The sequence below is a fragment of the Gadus morhua genome, chromosome 3 (genome assembly GCF_902167405.1).
Source record: "Gadus morhua chromosome 3, gadMor3.0, whole genome shotgun sequence".
Lineage (NCBI taxonomy): Eukaryota > Metazoa > Chordata > Actinopteri > Gadiformes > Gadidae > Gadus > Gadus morhua.
The window spans coordinates 20,471,917-20,497,606 of record NC_044050.1 but is presented as its reverse complement, the minus strand read 5'-3'; the positions used below and the strand labels follow the sequence as shown (position 1 = coordinate 20,497,606).

At 45.0% G+C, this 25,690-nt stretch overlaps 2 protein-coding genes and 18 non-coding genes across 37 annotated transcripts in view; 19 read left to right on the top strand and 1 right to left on the bottom strand.

Moving 5' to 3' along the window:
* gng13a (guanine nucleotide binding protein (G protein), gamma 13a) overlaps nucleotides 1–7,949 on the top strand; it is an 8,249-nt gene extending 300 nt beyond the window's left edge. The window contains exons 2-24 of one of the 18 annotated variants that reach the window (XR_003976174.1): nucleotides 239–299; nucleotides 508–582; nucleotides 782–865; nucleotides 1,062–1,139; nucleotides 1,352–1,428; nucleotides 1,630–1,703; nucleotides 1,900–1,976; nucleotides 2,173–2,241; nucleotides 2,440–2,523; nucleotides 2,720–2,797; nucleotides 3,010–3,086; nucleotides 3,288–3,356; nucleotides 3,553–3,624; nucleotides 3,815–3,897; nucleotides 4,090–4,164; nucleotides 4,357–4,447; nucleotides 4,655–4,722; nucleotides 4,941–5,014; nucleotides 5,202–5,236; nucleotides 5,434–5,516; nucleotides 5,705–6,504; nucleotides 7,312–7,414; nucleotides 7,520–7,949. Coding sequence is in view for 1 of the 18 variants with exons in the window: in XM_030351617.1 (XP_030207477.1) it covers nucleotides 7,317–7,414; nucleotides 7,520–7,625 (204 nt within the window). In the remaining 17 variants the exon portion in view is untranslated. Of the gene's footprint in view, nucleotides 1–238; nucleotides 300–507; nucleotides 583–778; nucleotides 866–1,061; nucleotides 1,140–1,351; nucleotides 1,429–1,629; nucleotides 1,704–1,899; nucleotides 1,977–2,172; nucleotides 2,242–2,439; nucleotides 2,524–2,719; nucleotides 2,798–3,009; nucleotides 3,087–3,287; nucleotides 3,357–3,481; nucleotides 3,625–3,814; nucleotides 3,898–4,089; nucleotides 4,165–4,356; nucleotides 4,448–4,654; nucleotides 4,723–4,940; nucleotides 5,015–5,201; nucleotides 5,237–5,433; nucleotides 5,517–5,704; nucleotides 6,505–7,311; nucleotides 7,415–7,519 lie in introns of those variants that run through there. The other 17 variants (XR_003976168.1, XR_003976175.1, XR_003976176.1 and 14 more) reach the window with 17 other exon arrangements.
* On the top strand, nucleotides 342–429 carry LOC115541149 (small nucleolar RNA SNORD60). The gene has a single exon (XR_003976288.1). It is a non-coding gene; the product is annotated as a small nucleolar RNA SNORD60 (small nucleolar RNA).
* On the top strand, nucleotides 625–709 carry LOC115541161 (small nucleolar RNA SNORD60). Its single transcript, XR_003976299.1, has one exon. It is a non-coding gene; the product is annotated as a small nucleolar RNA SNORD60 (small nucleolar RNA).
* On the top strand, nucleotides 901–986 carry LOC115541155 (small nucleolar RNA SNORD60). Its single transcript, XR_003976293.1, has one exon. It is a non-coding gene; the product is annotated as a small nucleolar RNA SNORD60 (small nucleolar RNA).
* Nucleotides 1,181–1,266, top strand: LOC115541151 (small nucleolar RNA SNORD60). The gene has a single exon (XR_003976290.1). It is a non-coding gene; the product is annotated as a small nucleolar RNA SNORD60 (small nucleolar RNA).
* Nucleotides 1,470–1,555, top strand: LOC115541153 (small nucleolar RNA SNORD60). The gene has a single exon (XR_003976291.1). It is a non-coding gene; the product is annotated as a small nucleolar RNA SNORD60 (small nucleolar RNA).
* LOC115541156 (small nucleolar RNA SNORD60) lies at nucleotides 2,013–2,098 on the top strand. The gene has a single exon (XR_003976294.1). It is a non-coding gene; the product is annotated as a small nucleolar RNA SNORD60 (small nucleolar RNA).
* Nucleotides 2,286–2,370, top strand: LOC115541162 (small nucleolar RNA SNORD60). Its single transcript, XR_003976300.1, has one exon. It is a non-coding gene; the product is annotated as a small nucleolar RNA SNORD60 (small nucleolar RNA).
* LOC115541154 (small nucleolar RNA SNORD60) lies at nucleotides 2,559–2,644 on the top strand. Its single transcript, XR_003976292.1, has one exon. It is a non-coding gene; the product is annotated as a small nucleolar RNA SNORD60 (small nucleolar RNA).
* LOC115541150 (small nucleolar RNA SNORD60) lies at nucleotides 2,839–2,924 on the top strand. The gene has a single exon (XR_003976289.1). It is a non-coding gene; the product is annotated as a small nucleolar RNA SNORD60 (small nucleolar RNA).
* LOC115541157 (small nucleolar RNA SNORD60) lies at nucleotides 3,128–3,213 on the top strand. The gene has a single exon (XR_003976295.1). It is a non-coding gene; the product is annotated as a small nucleolar RNA SNORD60 (small nucleolar RNA).
* LOC115541164 (small nucleolar RNA SNORD60) lies at nucleotides 3,401–3,485 on the top strand. Its single transcript, XR_003976302.1, has one exon. It is a non-coding gene; the product is annotated as a small nucleolar RNA SNORD60 (small nucleolar RNA).
* On the top strand, nucleotides 3,660–3,745 carry LOC115541148 (small nucleolar RNA SNORD60). The gene has a single exon (XR_003976287.1). It is a non-coding gene; the product is annotated as a small nucleolar RNA SNORD60 (small nucleolar RNA).
* On the top strand, nucleotides 3,935–4,019 carry LOC115541163 (small nucleolar RNA SNORD60). The gene has a single exon (XR_003976301.1). It is a non-coding gene; the product is annotated as a small nucleolar RNA SNORD60 (small nucleolar RNA).
* LOC115541158 (small nucleolar RNA SNORD60) lies at nucleotides 4,200–4,285 on the top strand. The gene has a single exon (XR_003976296.1). It is a non-coding gene; the product is annotated as a small nucleolar RNA SNORD60 (small nucleolar RNA).
* On the top strand, nucleotides 4,489–4,574 carry LOC115541147 (small nucleolar RNA SNORD60). The gene has a single exon (XR_003976286.1). It is a non-coding gene; the product is annotated as a small nucleolar RNA SNORD60 (small nucleolar RNA).
* Nucleotides 4,763–4,847, top strand: LOC115541159 (small nucleolar RNA SNORD60). The gene has a single exon (XR_003976297.1). It is a non-coding gene; the product is annotated as a small nucleolar RNA SNORD60 (small nucleolar RNA).
* LOC115541146 (small nucleolar RNA SNORD60) lies at nucleotides 5,050–5,135 on the top strand. Its single transcript, XR_003976285.1, has one exon. It is a non-coding gene; the product is annotated as a small nucleolar RNA SNORD60 (small nucleolar RNA).
* On the top strand, nucleotides 5,552–5,637 carry LOC115541145 (small nucleolar RNA SNORD60). Its single transcript, XR_003976284.1, has one exon. It is a non-coding gene; the product is annotated as a small nucleolar RNA SNORD60 (small nucleolar RNA).
* Nucleotides 7,884–24,030, bottom strand: chtf18 (CTF18, chromosome transmission fidelity factor 18 homolog (S. cerevisiae)). The gene is made up of 22 exons (XM_030351616.1): nucleotides 23,796–24,030; nucleotides 23,300–23,371; nucleotides 23,027–23,174; nucleotides 22,514–22,706; nucleotides 21,791–21,883; nucleotides 20,577–20,629; nucleotides 20,329–20,479; nucleotides 19,890–20,144; nucleotides 18,696–18,793; nucleotides 18,467–18,590; nucleotides 17,997–18,133; nucleotides 17,234–17,327; nucleotides 16,247–16,345; nucleotides 16,011–16,141; nucleotides 15,069–15,183; nucleotides 14,430–14,654; nucleotides 14,175–14,324; nucleotides 13,494–13,624; nucleotides 12,033–12,177; nucleotides 11,790–11,897; nucleotides 9,637–9,703; nucleotides 7,884–8,199 (listed from the first exon to the last, which is right to left on the bottom strand). The coding sequence occupies exons 1-22, from the start codon at nucleotides 23,884–23,886 to the stop codon at nucleotides 8,078–8,080; spliced, it is 2,802 nt and encodes a 933-aa protein (XP_030207476.1). The 5' UTR covers nucleotides 23,887–24,030; the 3' UTR covers nucleotides 7,884–8,077.
* Nucleotides 24,031–25,690: the final 1,660 nt, after the last annotated feature.

The window sequence follows — 25,690 nt, the reverse complement described above, 5'->3', positions numbered from 1 at the left end:
TTGTACCTCTGCTGCAGACCATAATAACGTTTAGATCCTGTCATCTGTTGCAGATTTCCTTTTTTGATGTTGCTATAGGTCGCCATATTTCCACTGCAATGCTATAGTAGCACACGTGGCATGTTTTCAAGGAAACGTTCTGAGTAGAACTCGATTTAACGTCTGTTGACTCGGCAAGATTTTTGTTCAGCTTGTAAAACTAGTAGATCCATAATTCTTGGACTTTGATTGTTAACAGGGCGCCGTGTAGGTGCTCGATGGCAATGGCGGGGTCCGTGGGGAAACGGCATCCAATAAAGGTAGGCCTTCCCAGTAAGACATTGTCTTGCGGTGCTTTGCCTAGCCATTGATGACAAACTTTTTATTTCTGACACCTCGTATGAGAGCTATTCATTAGCTCCTGTGATTCTATTTATCTTCTGAGGCCTTATCGGCAGTTCTTCACTTCTTCTTAATGTCAGATATAGGCGTTTTGGTTAAAATCTTGCATTTCCACAATTTCCACAGGCTTCCAGAAGAGAGCATGTGGTTACGAAACCCAATTAAACGGCTAGACCTCCTAGACGCTGATGACTGACAATGGTAAGTTGAGGCAAACGTCGTCGTACGTCTATATTCATATGGAGCCACTGATGACTATCTTTTATTGCTGACAACTCGTATGATGGCTAGTCAATAGCACAATGCTCTGTTTTAATTTCTGAGGCTTTAGCATCACCACTGGTGCACGTTTATGTCACAGAATAGCCTTTTAATTCACCTCCTGGTTCTCTTTCAGCAGCCGCGCAGACGACTACGCTTGTTGTTTAGGGAAGGAGAAGCAGATCACATATTCACCACCTCAAGACTTGGATGTCTTACTCTAGTAAGTTGACGCCTGTGCTGTCGTACCTCATATGTAGCCCTTGATGACAAACTCTTTATTTCTGACACCTCGTATGAGAGCTAGTAATGGCTCCAGTGATTCTGTCTATGCTCTGAGGCTCGTATCCGTAACACCGCTTATCCTTGCAAATCTAAGCTTTATGGGTCGTATCCTGATCAGATTTGTACTTCCTCAGATTTCCCAGCAGTGCTTCATTGGTCAAACTGGAGGTGTAGCACCGCCCAGGGCTACCATAACCTACAGAATAGTTATAGTAAGTTTATTTTAAAGATTCTTCATGTGAATACCATTTGTAGCCCTTGATGACAAACTCTTTATTTCTGACACCTCGTATGAGAGCTAGTAATGGCTCCAGTGATTCTGTCTATATTCTGAGGCTCAAATCCATAACTCAACCTGTCTTTGCAAATCAAAGCCTTATGGTTCACAATTCAAATCCTGATCAGATTTCTCCTTCTTCCTCAGCATTCCTGGGACTGCTCCATGGGTCAAACTGGAGGTGTAGCAGCACCCAGCTGGATGACCACCACAGCCTAGTTCTAGTAAGTTTATTTTAAAGGTTCTTCATGTGGATACCATTTGTAGCCCTTGATGACAAACTCTATATTTCTGACACCTCGTATGAGAGCTAGTAATAGCTCCTGTGATTCTGATTTTCTTCTGAGGCTCTCGGCATCACAAATATACCCGTTGGAAAGTTTTCTGGTTGAACTTGCCCTTATCCTGTTTTACATCTTCCACAGCATTCGCATTGACTGCTCTGTGAGCTAAACTGGAAGAGGTAGCAAAACCTCCAGACTGCAGCTGGTGTATTTTGGTATGTTCATGCTAGTATTGTGACCTTTTGTGACTGTCTGATTTAGCCAATGAGGACCACCTTTATAACTGACGTCTTGTTTGATGGCTAGTCAATAGCACAATGCTCTGTTTTAATTTCTGAGGCTTTATCCATCACCACTGTTGCACATGTCACAGAATAGCCTTTTGTTGACATCCTGGTTTCTTTTCCGCAGAATACTACACTGGTTGTACTAGGAAGGAGAAGCACATCCCATATTCACCACCTCGAGAGTTGTGATGTCTTATTCTAGTAAGTGAATGCATGTACTGTTTTACCATAAATTGTAGCCCTTGATGACAAACTCTATATTTCTGACACCTCGTATGAGAGCTAGTAGTAGCTCCTGTGATTCTGATTTTCTTCTGAGGCTCTCGGCATCACGCTAATACTTTTTTAACAGTTGTCTGGATGAACTTGCCCTTATCCTATTTTACATCTTCCGCAGCATTGACTCTGAGCTAAAGTTGAAGAGGTAGCACAACCTCAAGACTGCAGTTGGTGATGGTGTAATTTGGTGAGTTCATGCTAGTGTTGTGACATCTTTTGACAGTCGGATGTAGCCACTGATGACCACCTTTTATTACTGACATCTCGTATGATGGCTAGTCAATAGCACAATGCTCTGTTTTAATTTCTGAGGCTTTAGCATCACCACTGGTGCACGTTTATGTCACAGAATAGCCTTTTAATTCACCTCCTGGTTCCCTTTCAGCAGCCGCGCAGACGACTACGCTTGTTTAGGGAAGGAGAAGCAGATCACATATTCACCACCTCAAGACTTGGATGTCTTACTCTAGTAAGTTGACGCCTGTGCTGTCGTACCTCGTATGTAGCCCTTGATGACAAACTCTTTATTTCTGACACCTCGTATGAGAGCTAGTAATGGCTCCAGTGATTCTGTCTATGCTCTGAGGCTCGTATCCGTAACACCGCTTATCCTTGCAAATCTAAGCTTTATGGGTCGTATCCTGATCAGATTTGTACTTCCTCAGATTTCCCAGCAGTGCTTCATTGGTCAAACTGGAGGTGTAGCACCGCCCAGGGCTACCATAACCTACAGAATAGTTATAGTAAGTTTATTTTAAAGATTCTTCATGTGAATACCATTTGTAGCCCTTGATGACAAACTCTTTATTTCTGACACCTCGTATGAGAGCTAGTAATGGCTCCAGTGATTCTGTCTATATTCTGAGGCTCAAATCCATAACTCAACCTGTCTTTGTAAATCAAAGCTTTATGGTTCACAATTCAAATCCTGATCAGATTTCTCCTTCTTCCTCAGCATTCCTGGGACTGCTCCATGGGTCCAACTGGAGGTGTAGCAGCACCCAGCTGGATGAAGACCACAGCCTAGTTCTAGTAAGTTTATTTTAAAGGTTCTTCATGTGGATACCATTTGTAGCCCTTGATGACAAACTCTATATTTCTGACACCTCGTATGAGAGCTAGTAATGGCTCCCGTGATTCTGATTTTCTTCTGAGGCTCTCGGCATCACGCGTATACTTTTTTAACAGTTGTCTGGATGAACTTGCCCTTATCCTGTTTTACATCTTCCGCAGCATTGACTCTGAGCTAAAGTTGAAGAGGTAGCACAACCTCAAGACTGCAGTTGGTGATGGTGTAATTTGGTGAGTTCATGCTAGTGTTGTGACATCTTTTGACAGTCGGATGGAGCCACTGATGACCACATTATATTACTGACATCTCGTATGATGGCTAGTCAATAGCACAATGCTCTGTTTTAATTTCTGAGGCTTTATCGTCGCCACTGATGCGCATGTCCTTGAATGGCAGTTTGGTTCAAGTCCTGGTATCCTTTTACAGACAACACTTGTAACGGGAAGGAGAAGCAGATCTCATATTCACCAGCACCTCAAGACTTGTGGTCTTGCTCTAGTAAGTTGCTGCATGTACTGTCTTGCCTCATTTGTAGCCCTTGATGACAAACTCTTTATTTCTGACACCTCGTATGAGAGCTAGTAATAGCTCCAGTGATTCTGTCTATATTCTGAGGCTCCTGTAAGCACAGTATCATCAAATGGGATTAGATTTTTGGTGAACTAATCCCATTTCACTTTTCCCTCAGCCTTCTCAAGGACCGCCGCATGAGTTGAACCGGGTCCAGGACTTCTGCTGGCTGTAGTTTAGATCCGTGCTGATGGGACTCCGGTAAGTTAATTAAAGTGACGGGAATACCATAATTTGTAGCCGCTGATGACAACCTTTTATTGCTGACACCTTGTATGATGGCTAGTCAATAGCACAATGCTCTGTTTTAATTCCTGAGGCTTTATCCATCACCACTGGTGCATATGATGTCACAGAATAGCCTTTTGATCACATACTGGTTCCCTCCCGCAGACGACTACGCTGGTTGTACAGGGAAGGAGAAGCAGATCCCATAATCGCCACCTCAAGACTTGATATATTACTATAGTAAGTTGCTGCATGTACTGCCACACATCATATGTAGCCCTTGATGACAAACACTTTATTTCTGACACCTCGTATGAGAGCTAGTAATAGCTCCTGTGATTCTGAATTTCTTCTGAGGCTCGTATCCATAACATAGACCGTCTTTGCAAATCAAAGCTTTATGGGCTCATCCTGATCAGATTTTTTGTGCAGCCTCAGATTTGCCATGGACTGCATCATGGGTCAAACTGGAGTTGTAGCAGCAACCAGCTGGGTGGCCATCATGGCCCGAAGCCTAGTTCTAGTAAGTTTATTTTAAAGGTTCTTCATGTGAATGCCATTTCTAGCCCTTGATGACAAACCTTTTATTTCTGACACCTCGTATGAGAGCTAGTAATAGCTCCAGTGATTCTGTCTTTATTCTGAGGCTCCCATAAGCACACTGTCTTCTGTTCAAAGCTCTTGGTGAACTAATTCCATTTCACTTTTCCCTCGGCCTTCTCACGGATAGCTGCATGATGTTTAACTGGGAGCAGGACGTCTAGTGGCTGTAGTTTGGCCCTGTGCGGTTTGACTCCGGTAAGTTAATCAAAGTGATAATATGCATACCATAATTTGTAGCCACTGATGAAAACCTTTAATTGCTGACACCTTGTATGATGGCTAGTCAATAGCACAATGCTCTGTTTTAATTTCTGAGGCTTTATCCATCACCACTGCACATGGTGGTGCTTAAAGGGGTGATGCTCGGGTTGTCACAGAATAGCCTTTTGGTTCACATCCCGATTCCCTTTCAGCAGGCTACACGTTGTACCTGGAAGGAGAAGCAGATCCCATATTCGCCAACACCTCAATACTTGACGTCTGACTAGTAAGTTGGGGAATTTACTGTCATACCTCATATGTAGCCCTTGATGACAAACTCTTTATTTCTGACACCTCGTATGAGAGCCAGTATTGGCTCCAGTGATTCTTTTTATATTCTGAGGCTCCTATAAACCCAGTATCTTCTGTTCAAAGCTTGGTGGTGAACTAATCCCATTTCACTTTTCCCTCAGCTGGCTGTAGTTTGGATCAGTGCTGTTTGACTCTGGTAAGCTACTTAAAGTGATAACGTGTATCTCATCATTTGTCGCCACTGATGACCACCTTAATTACTGACGCCTTGTATGATGGCTAGTCAATAGCACAATGCTCTGTTTTAATTTCTGAGGCTTTATCAATCACCACTGGTGCACGTTTATGCCACAGAATAGCCTTTTAATTCACCTCCTGGTTCCCTTTCCGCAGCCTTGCAGACATGCGCTTGTACTGGGAAGGAGAAGCAGAACTCATATTCACCACCACCTCAAGACTGGTGTTGGCTTACTATAGTAAGTTGATGCATGCACGGTCATACCTCATATGTAGCCCTTGATGACAAACTCTTTATTTCTGACACCTCGTATGAGCGCTGCTTACGCAGCCCTTGATTCTACAATTTACCTGAGGCTCGATCCCAACCAGTTTGCTTCTCTTGATCTGCTATTTCCATCTATTTTAATGATCCCTCTTCTTTCAGATTAAACGCTGGGGGAGAACCAAGCAACACTTGGTTATGGCAGTGTGGAAGAGCTCCAAGATGGGCTGTTTGAAAGAATTCACTGAGCATGATAAAGGGAACTGACATACTGTCATCCCCTATTAATGAATGTACACTGACTGTACACATTATGGGCGTACAAGACCACTAGACTTTTCAGGGGCTGAAATACAACACTTCTAATGTACAAATGAATGTCGTGCCAATAAAAAATAAACATAAGCTTGTGCTGTTATATTTATTTTTTTCTTCAATCGTCTACACTGAAACACCTGCTTACTGGTAATTACAATTGCATTGCGGCACCTAGAATAACTCCCGTTTGGGTTGAACAGTAGCCGCAACTTATCGGTCGCCGGGAAAAGCTCGTGAGTTCTCTGGGTCTTTTGGGACATGACCTCATTTGAATGCTTCCTGCCTCCAAGCCCACTGGATATCCATATAAACTCACTCAAAAGATTTCCATAAAGGTGCGCCAGGGACCGAGCACTCGTTTGACTAACAAACCAACCCGGCTCCAGTTGCCGCCCTGCGCCTCCCCCCTCCAGTCGCTACAAAAGACGAGCGCAAGGGAGTGCCTACAGCCAGACAACTAGGACCTCCTGCACTGCCCAGCGATAGTGTACCAGTGTAGAGCGGAAAATCCCACGGAAACGAGATTGTACACAAGCTCTTTAGTCTGCTCACTCGCTAGTGTCCCAGATTTTGTCCTCCATCACTCGGCTGACGGGAAAATCGAGCGGCGCAGAACAGCGGACTACTTGCCTACAGGCCTAACGGTAAAGGCGCACTCTAAATTACGTAAAGGCTATTTCTAAAAATACTATGGAAGCAGATCTTTAGCTGTATTTCCGCCAAGTAAAAATGACCGTGTCGATGTTATAGATTCAACACTAAGGGGCTAGGCAGTGTTTATGGGACATCAGTACTGCCAGTCAAACGCGACAGGCCCGTGTTAAAATTGTTCTGTAGACGGCGCTTGTAAATACGGTATATGCAATCATTTGTTTGACGAACGATGAAGAGCACTCGACGCATATATATTGCATCTGTAACAGTTATGGTTATGATTCTTTACGGCCTACGGGTTTCACTGCGAACAGCTGGAGGGGCTGGAAACGCCAGTATAATATTGGCATCCGAAAGCCACGCTCTCGTAAGCCAATATTATAGTGGCGTTTCCAGCGCCCCTCCAGCTGTTACCACCTCCGGTGAGCATCCGCGACCTACTTCGATCCATTAGACAAATGAGTGGGCGAGAAGCCTTCTAATCGGCCTCTAATAATAAACTATCGGACCGGTTTGCCGTCGCACCACATCGCTCCACTCTTCGAGCAAGGTGCCGAGACGGGAAACGGATCGTCGATATAGGACATCTTCCTTATTCTGGATATAAAAAAAATAATGTTTTAACGAACGACCTTGAATTGTGCGTGTTAAAAAACATATGCAAGGCTTTCACACGCAATTATAATTTATATGAATGCATGTCAGTGAATGAATGAATACAACTACTCGGATAACTACACTGAAATGTACTTATTTGAAATTTGCCTGTGATGAATGTTTGAATGTTTTGAAAACAGGCACCATGGACGAGTTAGACGTACCACAGATGAAGAGGGAGGTGGAGAGTCTTCAGTATCAGCTGGCAATCAACAGAGAAAAGTCCTCAATCACTGTCACAGAGTGAGTTTATTTCTCCCACACAGGTACAGAAATCACACACATGCACACACACACTACTGCTTCTGTGCTAACGGGCCGATACGTGTGTGTGTGTGTGCGTTTCAGGCTTGTGAAGTGGATTGAGGGCTGTGTGTGTGACGATCCATTTCTGAACCCAGAGCTGATGAGGGCCAACCCCTGGGTGGAGAAGGGAAAGTGTGTGATCCTCTAAGGGGCGATGCAGATGCACGCAAATATTATCACGGATGCACACCTAACGACCCCCCCCCCCACACACACACACACACTTTCACGATGCACTTCCTCATTCTCTTACACTGCTATGATTATTATAAATATTTATTTGGACTCCCACGAATGCTTTTTTAATTTATGCTGAGGACTGGCAGACGACCTGGCTGTATGTGTGAGTGTAGAGCGGTGCGTAGCTTTCTAGACGTTTGCGTAGTTATGGACCCACTGAGCGATGTTATCAATCAAGGTTTTTATTGGCTGTTTGTACTGTCAATCAAAATAAACACTGTTTTGAACTGAATGGGATTTTTCGTCATTTGAATAAAAGCATCAACTTCGGAACACACATTTTTATATACATTTACACAATCTTTGCCGTGGAGAACGTCACAGGCTGGTGTGCGAACGCCGCCAGTCCAGGGACGGTCGTCAGAGCAGCTCTCTGATGTACACGTTTCTTCGGACGGCGTTGGAGACGCCCTCGTTGAAGCGGAACCACACGTGGCTGTTGCCGACCGCCGTCCCCATGGACTGCTCCACGCTCTTCTCCCCTGCACGCACAACACAGGCGTCACGCACGACACAGGCGTCAACCTCTCCTGGGGCTTCACTCTCCCCGAGCCTTCCCCTCAGTGGGTTTCCGCTAACCCCCAGTATGTCAAATATATCGGGATTCGTCAGGCTCAGTCTTAACAAATTCCTTATCGAATCTCTATTAGTACTAGAAACATTTTGAACAGCCCCTAAATTGTCAACTGGAGCAGGGTTTGTGATTTGATTGAAGGAAACAACTATATCTATATTTCCATAAAATCCACAAAAACTAATTTCAAAAGATTTGATAGGATTCAGAATTGATGAGCCGATTTCGATACGTTAAAATGTAAAAAATGATACGCTCAGTCTTCAGACTATGTTACTATATTTAGTTGAGATGCATTGCCCTGTGGTCAGAGTATGCCTAGAGTTCAAAACAGCTTGATTTGTTATTATTTGTATGATCCCATGACTATATATATGCCGGTTTAAAGGTGTAAGAAGGTAAAGATTGCCCAACCCTAACCCTTCGATTTTAGTTTGACAATCTTCGCTTGCCAAACAAAAATGGCTTGTTAAAATAAGACATATCTTTGAGATTAGTTTGTGTATAGACTGGATATTTCACACCATCAGATCCCTGATACTGATATTCAACCCCGATACTTCCTAATATCAAGGACATCGGGTGCACTCGGCAAAATATGTGTGAAACATTGTCCAATGTGCAAACAAGTTTATCTGAAATAAATCGGCGGTTGAGATTGAGCTATTGAGCTATTGAGATTAGGAAGCCAAAAAGGGGGAATAGGCTTTTCGCTAGTCAAACAGAATCCTCATGGTGGATATCAATCTTTAATATTTGTTTCAGACAGACGGTGTACCATCTGTCTGAAACAAACCAAATATATAAAATGTCTCTTAAATGAATCTATCACATTTTACGGAAGGCTATACAATTAAAACTAAACAGGCTACAATAAGTGTGTGTGTTTTTGCGTCATCGCCTCAAGACAAGTGCGTCATCGGTTTAAGACACACCTTCAGGCAGGTAGCCCTGTTGTAATGGAAATGCACATTTTAGCCCCACTGGAAGTGGCCTAGTCAAACAAGAGACTGGCTAGGCCGGTATTGTAGAAAGTATAATGAAGAAAAAAATAAGACTGCTCAAAAAGCTATATAGTGGTACATAACCATGTAATGAACTTATTGTCATACTGTAAATACAAGCGCTATCACTTCTACTTGGGAGCACAGATCCCACTTTGAATGTCGGAATATTGTTATTTTCTTGATAACCAACATAGTTTAATATTAGAAGCCCTTCAAGGAATTTACACTTCCGGTTACAATCATGGAGATAAGGTTATGAACATGTGACTAATAACGTCATTGTATGTAGCCATTGTATGTATATATATACATTAATAACAGAGAGAAAGAACCAGTACCTGTCTCTGAGGTCAGGACTTTCTGGGGTTTGGGGGCTACAGCTCGACCAAAGAAATCCACCTCCGGCTGCAACACACACACACACACACACACACACACACACACAGAAACACACACACAACTTTAATCAGAAACCACACAAAACACTAGGTCGTGGCAGCAAGGTCAATTGGAAGTTATTCAAGGTTTGCATGTGTGCACAATCCACACACACACACACACACACACACACACACACACACACGTCATTAGCCTGGTTCCAGAAAGCTTGGGCATTAGGGAGGAGTGTGGACTAGCTTCTCATTACCCTGCTCTCTGGGGGCAGTGTGAGCCTCCATTAGTGAGAAGTGGAGCGGCAGGAGGAAGCCCAGAACACGACCCCCCCCCCCCCCCCCCCCCCCCTGTTCTCCAGTCACACCACTGGCCGCGCTGACGCCAGCCCACCTCTAGGGGGGCTACATATTGACGGAATATGATACTGCCATATCTCATGAATATTGCGATGTCGATACTAGCTTCGTTATTCTTAAACGCATGTGAAAACACAAATGTTACAGGAATATGGATCAGAATAGAATCATAACACTTCTTAAAACACGAGGGTTTAGTATGTTCCTACTCATAATGGACTGGTTCATCATGAACAAGAAAATAAATAGCATGTCTACAGATGAGGACATGTTGTGCAGTATAAAAACAATATCTACAGAACAGGACATGTAATAAACAAATTAATGTTTACAACAATTATCAAGAAATGAGAGGCAGCAACAGGGCCCAAAGGCACGGTGTGTAGCCTCAGAAGGCGTGGGGCGCTTTCCCCATCAACTCCCTGGTGGAGGTTAGGGATGATGGGTGTGGAGAGCTAGCATGTCAACCACACTGTACTGATCTGATGTGCCGGATCAGAACGCAGGTCTGACCTCTGCACCTGACAATACGAACCCTGTGGCTGCAGTTCCTTTTCCCACAAAATACTTCCTGCTAAATCAAACCGCCTGAAACGGTAGGCAGATTTTAACCAAATTTTACAAAATTGACTTGCTCGTCAGAAACCACCCGGCATTAACAATTGAGGTCAAATGTACAGCATTATTAAAGCGCTGCTGTAGTGATGCATGAAAAATAAAAACTCCACATATCCATAGAGATTTATGCAGTTTGAGCCTCGTTATATTTCTACTAGATATTAGATATTCAACAGAAATGTACGCTCTGAACATCTGATCGGTGACACTGGGAACTGAAGACGTGATCACCCAGAGTGTCTACCAGAATTCTGGCGGGCTTCGAGCAGCCGCGGGCCGTGGCCAGCTGTCTGCCCCCACAGTGCCCAGACGGCTGTTCACACACACACACACACACACACACACACACACACACACACACACACACACACACACACACACACACACACACACACACACACACACACACACACACACACACACATACGCACACAGAGATGTAGTCCAATCAGAACGCGGGCCGGACCACCTCCAGAGGTGGTCTAGGCCAGACCTGCTCGGAGACGGTCCACACCTGATAGTTGATGCGTCTCACTTGCATGCACACACGTCACATGGTATGCAGACCTGCATGAGTTTGAAACTTGGATTATGTAGCGGTTTCAAGCAGGTTCTTAATCGAACACCGCTACGCCACACAGCCAACGGACGCATCGCTCCGCAACATCTCCGGAATATCGTATACTTTAATCACAACGTTTTTTGTTTGCGCTATAGCATAATCGATATCGAGTCAATATATTGTGCGACCCTGCTCACCTCCTCACTAAATCTCATCTGAGCTCAAAGGCCTCTCACCAGCCTTGTGGATGTGATCAGTTAGTCAATCAAAACATTTATTAATAGTGAATGGGTATTCTGTGAATATCGATAACTGTGTGAGTGAGTGTGTGAGAGAGAGAGAGAGAGAGAGAAATCTGGTGAATTAGTTTGAGCCCAAACCAAATCCATGTACACCTGAACCGTGATTCGCTGCGGTGACTCCTCTCTGACTCCCCCTACTGTTGCAGTCGTGCCCCTACAGCTACAGGCAGTGAGGGGCGTGGGTTCAGACCAAACACCTCCCAACCACCCCCTGTGTAAAACGGAATGAGTCGGGGGCTGGACTGCGCGGCGTGTCTCACCCTGATCTCCACCGTGGTCTGTCGGACGATGGTTTCCAGCCTCTGCTGGTGGTTCTTTTTGGGCTTGGGATCGCTGGTGCTCTTCGCTTTCTCTTTGGGCGCCTCCGTCTGTGTTGCACACACCGAAACATCAATATGGCTTCATGGAAAATATCGGATTGTATTTGTAGGGATACAATTACATAGTGTACAATTTCTTTGTATGTGTATGTGCGGTGATGGATAAAGCCAGATCAATCTGACCGCTGCTGGGTTCCTCAGCATCATCAGATGCTCGGCTCTCCTCATTTTCTCCTGCTCCATCTCTCTGCTGATCGTTTGTTTGGCCTGGTATGTGAGCTGGCGCCTTGGAGGCAGACCTGGGAACTTCACTGCCTCATCCACACGTCTGCACATGCGCACGCACACACACACGAGAAAAAGGTGATTGGAAGCAGGACAACACGTGCGTGCACTATGTCAGTTGAATGTGATGGAAAGTCCCCTTTTTCTGATGCCCAGATTTAGATTTAGAATCCGTCTCTTTCCTAATACCATAATCCTCTTACGGCAGATCCCATCTGAACTCATCCCATTCACCCACGTAATGTCCAACGCGAAACATGAAGTCATATTTGTTGTTGATGTATTAAGCATCTTTATGGCAAATAGCCAAAAAGAACTAACAATATATTTTTCCATACATAGAATACATACCGATACGATTATTATCATTGGACTTGAATCATGCGTGAGTTAAGGTCGGATTAAGATCAAAGAAAAAAAAGGTTGAGCATAGAAAAAATTATGAAAAACAAAAAAATAATAAAAAACAGCACTCTTCCCTTTAAATATCCCGCTTTTCCGCCTGCATTTTGCAGTGAGTGGGCAAGTCGAGGTGTGCTAATGGCAACCATAACAACAACAACAACAACAACAACAGCAACGGCTCAGTGTCCCACAGGGCTGGCGTCAGAGGGTGGTGTTGTGGCGGGCCAGCGAGGGCAGGTAGATGAAGGCGTACACCAACAGCAGTAGCAGCAGGGCCACGGCCAGGGGCAGGCCCCAGTCACTGGTGACCAGCACGCTGTCACAGCGGGCCTGCAGGAGGGAGCTGCCCTGGGCCTGACGCCGCTCCCCGACCTGGCCCAGCATGGCTCAGCGCGATAGGCCAAGCTAGGCTAGGCTGGGCTGGTCGGGTGCTACGACAATTTCAGAAACCGGGAAACCGAAGATCGGAAAAAAAGCGCCAATCTTCCGTTTGCGTCGTTGAAGATCGGGCGTCAATCGCTACACCCCTTCTGGACGGATGTTGCTCCAGCCCGCTCCCCTCCTCTCTGTGTGGTTCCTCTTCTTGGTCTGTGCTGATGTGGAGCCACTGCTGGTTCCCCTGTCGTCCTGGCTCTCTTCCTACCCTGGTAGTCCCCCGACGGCGATCCCCATGCGTCTCATCTCCGCCCCACTAGTCTCCCCCGTCCAGCTGGTCCAACAATAGCCTCTAACTGGTGATTGATGTGCCGTTTGCCACCTCCCCCTTGCCCCAGCCATCACCTCCTCAAACAAACACACACGCCAGGTGTTGAGGGGATTACTCTGTAAGCCCGCATAGAGCCTCAAATCAAACAAGCCTTGACCTCATCAACCCCGGAATCACACATCTGCTCACAGAAAGTGTGTGTGTGTGTGTGTGTGTGTGTGTGTGTGTGCATGTTGGTGTCCACTCACGGCTCCAGGATGTAGGTGTACTGTCCCTCCGGGGTGCGGTCCTGCCGGTAGGAGAGGTTGTAGGCCAGCATGGTGTCGATCAGCTCCCTCATCTGCTCCTTCTCTCTGGTGCTGAACAGCTGAGGGTTGACCTGGAAGAGAACGTAGCACCGTGAGCAACGCCGCATGAGCCGGGGACGTCGCAAATCGACATTTGCTACAAGTAAAGCAGCGAGGAGCTGGAAGTGTAAGAGGTTAAAGGGATTTATAAAAAGGAGTAACAAGGGTTACCTCTGATCATTTAGCAGACACTGAGCAAAGGTGAACGGGCAAATTGTCTTAAGACACAGGTCATCAATGAACTGCACGAAGCAGGCAGGGGTGAGGGCATCTTCCTAGAGGATGCCAACATGTATGCTGCAAATATTGATTCAAACCAAGAACCTTGCAGTGGGACACATTAATCACTATACTGATTTTAGGATTCTTTTTCCTCAACTTTATTTGTACCCGTGTGTTTAAACCAGTGCTACCCAATTGGGGCAGCCCTGAATAAATATAAAAATAAAAGCCTGTATACATTTTGGCCCTCCACTTGGAAGAATTTGAGCACCCGTGGTTTAAAACCATGTGCTAACGGACTGAATATAAAAGTAAAGGTAAAGGCAGAATGAGCCAGCCAGGTGTGGGTGTTTGGCGTACAGGGCGTAGCTTGGGGCAGAGGATGTCCAGCAGGAGGGTGAGGATGTCGGCGCTGAGGCTCAGCTCACTGATCCTGCTGCGGACAGCCGGGGGGATGTCGGCCATCATGGTGGACAGAGCGTTCCTGTTGGTCTGGAGACGCGTGGACGCCTGCGGAGGGAAAGGCCGGACATCACACAACCTTTCGCTTACATGAACTAGCTTTGTTGTTTTGTGCGTTGCCTTGTGTTTGCGTTGCGTGCGAGCGTGTCGTACATCGTGCTGACTGTGGGGGTAGCTGAGGCGGGGGACGTGGGCGTGGGCGAACAGGAAGTGGAAGGTGACGGACAGGAAGGGGAGGTATCTCATGAGGGAGAAGTTCTGGCCGTGCATGATGGTTTGGTTGAGCTGGTCGGAGAAGGACAGCCACTGGAGCCCCTCGCACACCAGGTGCATGTTGGGGTCACGCACGCGCATGGAGAGATAGTTGTCGTACAGTCCCTGCAGAAAGAGAACGGAGGAGTCAGGTCTTCAACATATGTATGGTGCGCAACACATCTTTTCCAGTTTGGGCTTAGTTATTTTGCATAATCATGATGCATTCATGAAGCAATAATTTTCCAGAATACGTGGAATATTCTAAGTATTTTCTTCACTAATGTGCGTGTGTGTTATGTTTTAACATTTCATTCATTTCAATCTCATCTTTCCGTCAGCAAAAAGACGAACTACATTTCTGTCCCTGGCTGGGATTAATAAATCTTTTCTTTACTTTAACCTTTCAATTGATCTTTCACTGCCTGCCACAATTGTATGTGTTCGTGCCACATTCCCTGTACACAAGCCCTCATGGCAAAGTGAAGGACCGTGGGCGTCCCGCGTCCCCCTAATGGGCTGCGATGCGTGTCCAGTTACCTGAGAGACCTTGTCGTACTCCCCGCTGGACTGGGCTAGGAAGAGGATGTGTTGGAATCTCTGAGCTCCGCCTCCTTCGCCCGGACCCTCGTCAAACCCGGGTCCGACACGCTTCCTGAACACCAGCACAACAACACGGGGTCAGCCCGGACACGGTGGGCAGATCAAGGGGCAGGATGTGCCCTGGGGCGCCTGACTCAGTTACCTCTCTGCCAATTCCTGTCCCAGCTTGGTTAAACCCCCTGGAAACTGGCTAGCTATGAGTATTATGGTCTGTCCATATGGGTCTTGTTATGTCTCAAGCAAGCCCAAGTCTAGCGGCATGAAGTAAAAGCTCAATCATTTGGATGTCCTGCACCTCCCTTCCGTCTGGGACAGGACGAGATTTACAGTATCCTGACAAGGGTACTCCCAACGATGATTCACGGCACTGCTATGGTTGTTAAAACATGTTTTATCTGCACCTCATCAGCGAGGAAATTAGTCCTTCTCAGTTCCCATGCTTGCCCAATTGACCCCATCATTTCACTGCCCATATATGGCAGTGCAGCAACGCCTGAGGCCATTTCCCCTTGCAACAAGCTGGTCCGAGAGCGGGCAGCGTTTTGCTGCAACAGTGTGTGTGTGTGTGTGTGTGTGTGTGTGTGTGTGTGTGTGTGTGTGTGTGCGTGTGCGTGTGCGTGTGCATGTGCATGTGCATGTGTAAACCTATTTCACACACTCTACACAAGTTTGCAGTGGAAATGGAGGACGACTACCAGGTCCTCACGTGTCCTCTCAGGTATAAAGTATTATTCATATCAAGTCAAAATTCCCAGAGACTTTTAACCCAAGCATCTCACAGCGTGGGGTCAGGCATCTGGCACAAGGAGGCCTACAGGTAGACCATGTGGTTCTACCTTTGAGGCGGGGTGTTGAACCCGCCCCCACTGGTTAATATACCTCTTCACCCGAGGCAGCTGGAAGGTCTCCTGCCAGAGATGGAACAGGCCCTTGTTCTGGTCCTTCTGCCCCACAGCCACGCTCTGCACCGTCCGGGTGTCCACCATCCTCTGACCTCGACCGTGGAGGAACTACACACACACACACACACACACATTTAAACAATTGACTTAGGTCCAGATAAAATATAATTTAATACAGGGACAAAAATAGTTAAAGTGCACACACACACACACCTGCAGGGTGTTGATACAGGAGCGGATGTCGTTGTCCGTCTTCTCACACAGGGCCATCAAGGTCCCCGTGTCCGCCTTCATCCCCTGCACCCGGGAGATCTGCCCACAACACACAGCATCAACAACAGGCACGTAGACAACACACTGCCATCCGAACAACACACAGGTAAACAACACCCAGCCATCAGAACACACGTGGATCCACAACCAACAGCTATCAGACCAACACACATCTATCAGACCAACACACATCTATCAGACCAACACACAGCTATCAGACAAACACACAACTATCAGAACAACACACATCTATCAGACCAACACACAGCTATCAGACCAACACACAGCTATCAGACCAACACACAGCTATCAGACCAACACACAGCTATCAGACCAACACACAGCTATCAGACCAACACACAGCTATCAGACCAACACACAGCTATCAGACCAACACACAGCTATCAGACCAACACACAGCTATCAGACCAACACAGCTATCAGACCAACACACAGCTATCAGACCAACACACAGCTATCAGACCAACACACAGCTATCAGACCAACACAGCTATCAGACCCACACACATCTATCAGACCAACACACAGCTATCAGACCAACACACAGCTATCAGACCAACAAACAGCTATCAGACCAACACACAGCTATCAGACCAACACACAGCTATCAGACCAACACACAGCTATCAGACCAACACACATCTATCAGACCAACACACAGCTATCAGACCAACACACATCTATCAGACCAACACACATCTATCAGACCAACACACAGCTATCAGACCAACACAGCTATCAGACCAACACACAGCTATCAGACCAACACACAGCTATCAGACCAACACACAGCTATCAGACCAACACACAGCTATCAGACCAACACACAGCTATCAGACCAACACACATCTATCAGACCAACACACAGCTATCAGACCAACACAAATTGTGTGTAGGCGAGTGTACCTCTGATAGTCTCTGTGTCAGGCGGGTGGGCTGTGTCTGGGGGAAAGCCAATAGGAAGGCTTGCAGCCTCAAAGGCCTGAGAGCTGGAACATAGCTGAAAGGACAGACAACCATCAGATGAATGTTGTATAGAAGCCTCCCTATTCTAGCCTGGCTCCGCCCGCCTAAGTACTTCCGCTCAATTTGAATTTCCCTTCAGTACTAGGTCTGGACCTGCTGTATGTAATTTGGTTTTCTGGTGCCGCCACAGCGGCCCCCAATCAGCGAACAGAGGGCGTGTCTGAAAACAATGACGATAAAGTCGTACGCCAGTTTGAGTTGTTGTTGTAGGTCGGTAGTTGATTTACAATGTGCAATTTTTCCCTGATAAATTAAATTCGACGGACAAAACCGGCAGCTGTCGTTGACGGACATTTTCGTGCAGACGCGCAAGGTGTTTGGTTTGTGTACAACCTGCGCGTGATTCCCGGCGCATGACATACGTCACAACCAAACGTTAGCGATTGGTGATGGCAGATCCAGAGTGGCACTGGGCAGATCCAATCATTTTAAACTTCAACAGACACCCGCCTTCAAGTGAGTTAACGTTTGTCAATTGATTAGGTCCAGACTCTCTGTACAAATGAAATGAAATGAAGTGAAGTACGAGAGTCTGGTAGAACCAGGCTATCCCTATTCATCCATATTAGCCATATTATTGCCTTATAAGCAATTTCCAAAAACTACAATTCCCTGCATGGACAACATTTCCAACAACTCTTACAGGTCGTTACAGATGCAGATGATCGGTCGAAGGAGGACGCCGTCCTTTTTCTTCTTCTTCTTTGTAGTTTCTCCGCCTTCCTCTCCCCCGTGTCCGTCTTTTCTGTTCAGAGTGGCCAACAGGATGTTGATGGCGGCCTGTTGAAGAGGACAGACAACCAGAGAGTAGCAGGTGAGGAAGACAACCCATCTTAACTGACAAAAAAGGCTTGGTTCAGGTGTAATTTGCACTGGTTTAAAGGCTTACATATGGTTCCGGGTTGACGCGACGCAATGACCACGCAGTCGCTTCGACGCGTCGGGTTTAAGTTAGCGGACCAATCACAGCCCTTGCTGCTGCGTCACCTCGACGCAAGATTAAAAATGTCGGGGGGCGCACGTCAGGCCCTTGCGGTTAAGAGGCCTGTAAACCCCCTCGCGTTGCTTCACCGTGGGACCATAACTAAGCCTTAAGAGGCTCTCGTGACGTACCGTTGGCGCACCGTCGATCTCGTCGATAATGAGGCAGTTAGGTCTCTGATTGGTCCCCAGCACCGACTTCATCTGCGTTGCCGTGTCGATGCGTCTCTGGAACACCTCGGCGCTACGGTCGTCACTAGCGTGAAAAAGGACAGACATTTCAAAAAGAACACCATTTGTGTAGTTGTTTGAGGAACCGGAACTACACAAACCTATTGTGTAGCAATGTTCATCGACTTACCTGGCATTGATTTCTACCACGTTATACCCAGCATGCTTTGCGATGACGTGAGCCAGGGTGGTCTTCCCTAAGCCTGGAGGGCCGGACAACATTGCCACCTACAAGTAGGAGAGAGAAATAGAGAGAATTCCATAAATACTGAAGGAAGTCACAATCTTTTAGGGGATTATAAGCCGTAGGGAAGGAATATCATACACAGTGTTGTGACCCTCAATGTAAGTATCAGGGGACAACATTGACATTATGTTTACCCTGCAATGAAAGCTGTGAAAAACGTCAATTGGGTTTATCTTCAACAGTTGAGTCTATTTCCTGTGCCCTAGTACACCAAAGTAGCGCATAGATATTAGTGTTATGAGCAACATCTGTGTTGTTCCAGTCCATAGGCATGTTAACGAGCTCATGCCTTTAACTGCAAGCATATGAACAAGGGTCTGCCTTGCAATGAACTGTAAGCAAGTTGATGAGTTTATACCTTTAACTAAGTATATTAAGTGCTTGCCTTGAACTGTAAACGTGTAAACGAGTGCATACCTTAAACCAGGGCTATTCAACCTCCTTAACAAGTGGGCCGAAAAGGAAAACCACTGGGGGTTCATGGGCCACACAGAGTAAAACTACTTGAATGAATCGCTACAAATAAATCGTACTTAAAGCAGTGTTAACCTAATATATATAGTACTACTACATGGAATACACTTGTCAGAAGCATTCCTTCCTTCTTCACTTTTAATCGTATCATTATAAAAGATTTTGTTCTCACATATTTTGGACACGTATTTAGAATTCAACAATGTTGTTTGAATCATCACAAAACAGAACTACTGTACATATGAGACATTTTGAGCCAGTGAGTCAGTGAGAAAGATTGCACTGCCTTGTTTGCCTAGTTTGGCTCATCCTGAGACACTCATGCAGCTACTCATATGTCATGGAGCAACGTTCCAAATCAAGTTCCTGATTGTGTGGTACTGATACTGGCTAGTCTCACCGGCTACACACAGAAACCTGATTGGCATGCAACTATGTTTCTCCTTTATTTTATTTATTTTTTGCATGCAACCTCTTGCGGGCCAGAAAAAAATTAAGAGGGGCCGCATTTGGCCCACGGGCCGCTAGTTGAATAGGCCTGCTATAACTCTGTTAAATTGACGTGTGTATACCTTGACCTTTAAGCATTTTACAAGTGTGTACCTTGAACTTGGGCCGTTTATGATTGTCCAGCTCCGCCTCCAGAATCTCTTCAGTTATCTGACTCTTGGTTTTGAAGGTTTTGAAGTTGGTGTTCTCAGCAGCTTGATTGGGTTTGAACTTGTTCTGGTACGGGTTCTTGGCCTGGGCCTGGGCCGGGGCCTGCCTGTCAACCTGAGGAGGCCGCACCTTCCTCTCCCTCCCAAACACAACCGTGTCCCAGAGCTTCAACCACTTCAGCAGACAGCGGTTGGTAAACTATACAGGAACACACATCCACCAAATCAATGACACAAAACACGCATCAATTCAAACCTCGGCCAGTATCAATGGGTTGCATGTTTCGGTTCAAGTTTTAAAACAATATTCGGGTCCTTCGGCATATCATACATTCCAAGAAAGACCGTATCATATAAATAAGATAAGCCATGGATGAACTCACGTCATCACTGAGCAGCTCTGTGTAGTGGTGGGGAGAGAACCTGTCCACCCAGAGTCGAGAACGTCGCCCTTCCTCATCCTCATCCTCGTTATCTTCCTCCTCCTCCTCTACCTCGGGGCCACCAAACTCGCCAAACTGCTCCGTCACACCACTGTGCACAATAACAATGGACATGAGGAATCTGCAACATCTTCAGATGTTGGTCTCATGTGTCAGAGAGGTGGGTGTTGTGGGAGGGAGGGTTTTACCGAGCGAGCATCTCCGACAGGCGTAGAGATTCCTCCACAGCCTGATGATGTTGCTGTCATCAAAATAAATGATCACAATGACATCATAAAGCACCACTTAGAAATTACAATTCAACCAATCTTCAGTGATTTACAATAAATCGCTCAATGTATGTTTTATTTCGGAGGTAATTTAAATTAGCATTTTAAAAAGGTGACATATTATACCAGCAGGTGTGAGTTTGATTAGCTGTTACAAGCCGTATTGAAAATCACTAGTGGGCGTGTGCACCTAGATATGCTGTAAAGATCAGTCTACCAGCCTACCCAGTGGACTGAAGCAAACGTTGCTCATCTATCACGCACACTTGTGATTACAGAAGAGGCTGACTTCAAAACGTCTTTCAGTGGCTAATCACACTCTAACCCAGGGACGCCAGGGTGACGGCCCGCGGGCCGTATCCGGCCCGACTGTATGTCACATCCGGCCCGCGGGTGATAAGGGGAGAATATATGTATTTTTTTAATTTTTATAAAAAAAAAAAAAAATTAAATACTTTTTTTTTTTTGGGAATCCGTCAGTTGGTATGTTACTGCTGCTGGTCTGTTAATTTTTCAATAACTTTTCATCCCCCATTCTCCATTCCATTTCGAAACGTGTTTAGAAAACACGCTTGTTTCATTAAAATTGATTAATTTATTAAGGCCGCCACCAGGGGGCGCCCCCAACACTTCTGCCGCCCTAGGCGATCACCTAGTTCACCTATGCAAGCCTTCAATAAATAAAATACCATTTATTAACAGTTTACACTTGTGTTATTTATCATTTATAAATGTAGGCTACTATTACATAGGCCTGCTTTAGGCTATGTAATTGTAGGCCTCATTGTGAGGCTATTTTGGGGCCAATGCAATATATTTTCGATCGGTAGGCCTTCAAGCATAATTTAAAATAGCCTACCTATCCATGTGTTGAGTCAGTCTTTGGCCTTTTCAGGCCTTTTCAGTCCGATAGTGTAATCCGGCCCCCTGAGATCTCACTTCAAAAAAATCTGGCCCCCTGACCAATTTCACCCTGGCATCCCTGCTCTAACCTGTCGGTATAATATGTCACCTTGAAGGGACACTTCATGACTCACATCAGTATTGTTTATGTTCGACTGTTTTTTGTGAATAAAGTTGTCCTGCATTGTAAATACGGGAGGTGGTGAGCGATAAAGCAGCCGGGGACTCACCCTCTCTGCCACCTGCACCCTCAGCACGGCAAACGGTTCTGAGAGCAGGCCCAAAGAACCGTCCAAGTGAAGCGCTCTCCTGGGATCCGCCAGCTGAACCAACCAGAGGCATCATGGGTAAGTCAACAGAAGATATTGCAATGCATTTACATTTAGCATACGCTTTTATCCAAAGCGACTTACAATAAGTACATTTGTCATAGGTAGGTGAGACAATATATCGCTGTCGGTACAGTAGGATGTTCAAAGAACCAATCGCTAGGTTAAGCCACTCCACGTATACAACAAGATAGCTAGGATAAGATGCTACACAACTAAGTACTATAACTAAGTATGACATACAATAAGTGTGTACATTAAGTGCCAGGATGAACAAAATACAATAAGTAGGAGAGTTGGGACGGGGTGGCTATTCAGAGTCTAGGTGAACTCTATAATACATACATATGTTCAACAACGTATTTAAAGTGCATATGCGGCAAATTTTCACAAAATAAAAGGGTCTCAACATTTTGGTGAATCCCTTTATTACGTGGATATTAAGAAGTGGGTATCAAGCCAAATGTGCTAAACTGCTGAGCTATTCCTTTAAGAGCACCGGTGAGATATTAGGACAAAGATACAGGTCACCTACTAGCCTGCGTCTCCGTCAGGCCTTCCAATTGGGTCCAAGGAGCATTTCCATAGTAACCTGTGACCAGCGGCTAATTAGCAGCTAATTACCTTCCTCCCTGTGTTCTCCTTCTGCCTCAGGTAGACCCGGTTACCCGAGGAGTCCGTCACGGTGATGTACTCTCCGTCCAGAGGGGGGCGTTTCAGCACACACTGCGACGCCGTTACCGCGGCCGCGGCAGTTCTCTGGGGCGTCTGAGAGAACGCAGCGAACCCGCTGACGTCCAACACGGCACGGGTGGGCCTAGAAGATGCAGAACTCGACATGATTGATACTCAGTGACTGAATTCACATAACCGAATTATGCCGCAATTATGTCATATAGTCGTTCAGAATGAACACGCTTTTAGAGTAACTTATCTGTAATCATTTTTAATAAGTTAGACTTCTTATCAAGGATGTCTGGAGATGTTTTGTTTGCAGACTACAGGGTTTGAACCCATAACCCTTTGGCTCCAGGCCACGGCCCTATCCTTCCACACTATTTGGCTGGGTCATTTTGAAAGGGAGAGGGTGCTCTCCTTTATAAAAACACACTTTTTCCAGCCATGCATTTTTCCTACCTATGAGTGGATTCATATTGCTCTGGGGAGGATGGAGGGGTGATGTCATCAGTACGCGTCGTTGGTGCTGTGACCTCATCCGTCTGCTGCGAGTCGAACAGCCGCTTGACAACACTGGCATCCTGCTTTTGGCGCTTTGCTTTTGGGGCTGTAAACAAAGTACATGGTCTTTATTCATGCTACAATAAATATACATGCAATATTAATATAATGCACTCAAGCAGGCATTATAAAACATACACATTAATACCAAAATGTTTGAGTTCAACTCACTAATGGGAGGATCAAGTTGCAGTGGCTCAGTTCTTTCCTCGGAAGGTGGTGGGGGATTCTTCGTAGGTTGCACTAAACAGAGAGATATGGTGATTGAATGCACAAGCACAAAACTCGGACAATAAATGCAATACAATGAAGAGACACTGAGTGTGTTTATATGTTGTCAACTCCTGTTATGCTTTACTCACTTGTTAATGGCCCTATTTTGTGTACAACTAATACAGAATATGTTTTAGTTTCCTCACCCAGGTGAAGCACCAGTGCGCATTAATAACAGTAGGCTACATATTGGGAGATGAACTATGCCACACCGTCCGTTGGAGGCGTTATAACAGTTCAATACAAATACAATTGTTATTGTCAGAGTAAAAACAAAACAGACTGACCTGATATAAAGCACAGTTACAGAAACTTCTAACGCCAAATGTGAGTATGAAATAATAGAACAACGCTATAAGGTTACACTTCCTAAACAACATATCTGTCAACTCACCATTATCCATTTCGGCTAAAACTTCCAACTCATCAGCAAACTGTTGGTCATACTCATCCTCAATCCCGTACATCTCGTCGTACTCGTCCATGATCGCAAAGGATATTTTAATTCGTCGTGTCAAACGATAGGCATACAAAAAAACCCTATGACAAAAATATTATTTTAACTGTACTGACTGAACTCGAGTGTTGCTAAAAGCGTTCGCGGGAATTTTTTTGTTGTGAGTTAGTTCTTCCGGGTTACAAGACATATCTCTCACCTGATTGGCTGTCATCTCCCTGACCCAGAGACCTATCAGAGAATGGCTCTCCGTAGACGGGCTCTGGACGGCTCTCGACCTATGCATTATATATATATATATATATATATATATATATATATATATATATATATATATATATATATATATATATATATATATATATATATATATATATATATATATATATATAGATATAGATATAGATATAGATATAGATATAGATATAGATATATATATATATATATATATATATATATAGATAGATATATATAGATAGATATATATAGATAGATAGATAGATAGATAGATATATAGATATATATATCTTGCATGCTGATGATAATTAAACTATCGGTATGCTATAATCCTACAGAAACTGATTTGTGAGCTAATACTATTCCTCTCATGAAAATGATTTGTAGTGGGTCATTTTATTGGGGATGATGAGGGGTTTTATTGTCTATCTAGAACTATCTTCATAAACAAATATTTAATTCTACAATTGGTAACATCAATCTCAAGCAGATATTTGCAAGGCCAATCCGATGTTGAATGCATAGTAAGCCTTCTCTGCATATGCCTGGCTTAATGTGTGTGTGTGTGTGTGTGTGTGTGTGTGTGTGTGTGTGTGTGTGTGTGTGTGTGTGTGTGTGTGTGTGTGTGTGTGTGTGTGTGTGTGTGTGTGTGTGTGTGTGTGTGTGTGTGTGTGTGTGTGTGTGTGTGTGTGTGTTGGTATGATTAACGATGACATGTGCGCCATCAGGCTTCCCTCTGCCATCTGTTCCTTGCAGCAGACAAACATAGTACCGCTCTGTTTATGTATGAATGTGTGTGTGTGTGCGTGTGCGTGTGCGTGTGCGTGTGTGTGTGTGTGTGTGTGTGTGTGTGTGTGTGTGTGTGTGTGTGTGTGTGACACTGAGTTAATTTCAAATCAAGTAGCACTAATGCATTCTACTACTTACTAACTTGCTCACTTACTCACACATCCACCCACTTTAAAGTCTTCCAAAATTAATTAATAAGATCATTTCTTTTGCAATTTTTAGTATTGAGTTTGAATTTCAACTTTCACTTACAAGACAATGTAGGTGTGTTTAAATTGTTTCATAGTACTGAAGTATGAAAATGTATACTTATTGAGAAGTTTTGGAGAAACGGAATCTGATAAAAAGTCAAGAAAATAAATTTTAACCTTAAGATAACTTTTAACCCTTAAATTAATCTCAAAAAAGGGTTTTATCTCCTGTGCATTTCCTGTCCACGTTAAGACTTCATGTCAGTTTTTGTGTGTGTGTGTCCAGCCACTAATGATTATTAACATGTCAACACCAATGATTAACTATTTGTGGACAGCGCGTGTTTCTTGGCCCGTGGCTGTGGACTCTGGGACACATCAGCATCTGCTGCAGTGCTTTTGGAGTTTCAAACACAATCACACACACACACACACACACACACACACACACACACACACACACACACACACACACACACACACACACACACACACACACACACACACACACACACACACACACACACAGACTCCATTATCACTTAGCAGAATGTGTGTGTCAGCGTCGCGGATGTCACATTAGCCTGATGTGTTTAATCATCAATTCAACCAAAG

What these genes read in the sequence shown, in the direction of transcription:
- chtf18 (XM_030351616.1), bottom strand. Translation starts at nt 23,886, where the DNA reads ATGGACGAGTACGACGAGATGTACGGGATTGAGGATGAGTATGACCAA. An exon ending in AGGAGAACACAGGGAGGAAG is followed by an intron (nt 21,884 to 22,513) that starts GTAATTAGCTGC and finishes TGGTTGGTTCAG; the next exon opens with CTGGCGGATCCCAGGAGAGC. An exon ending in TGACACAGAGACTATCAGAG is followed by an intron (nt 16,346 to 17,233) that starts GTACACTCGCCT and finishes TGTTGTGGGCAG; the next exon opens with ATCTCCCGGGTGCAGGGGAT.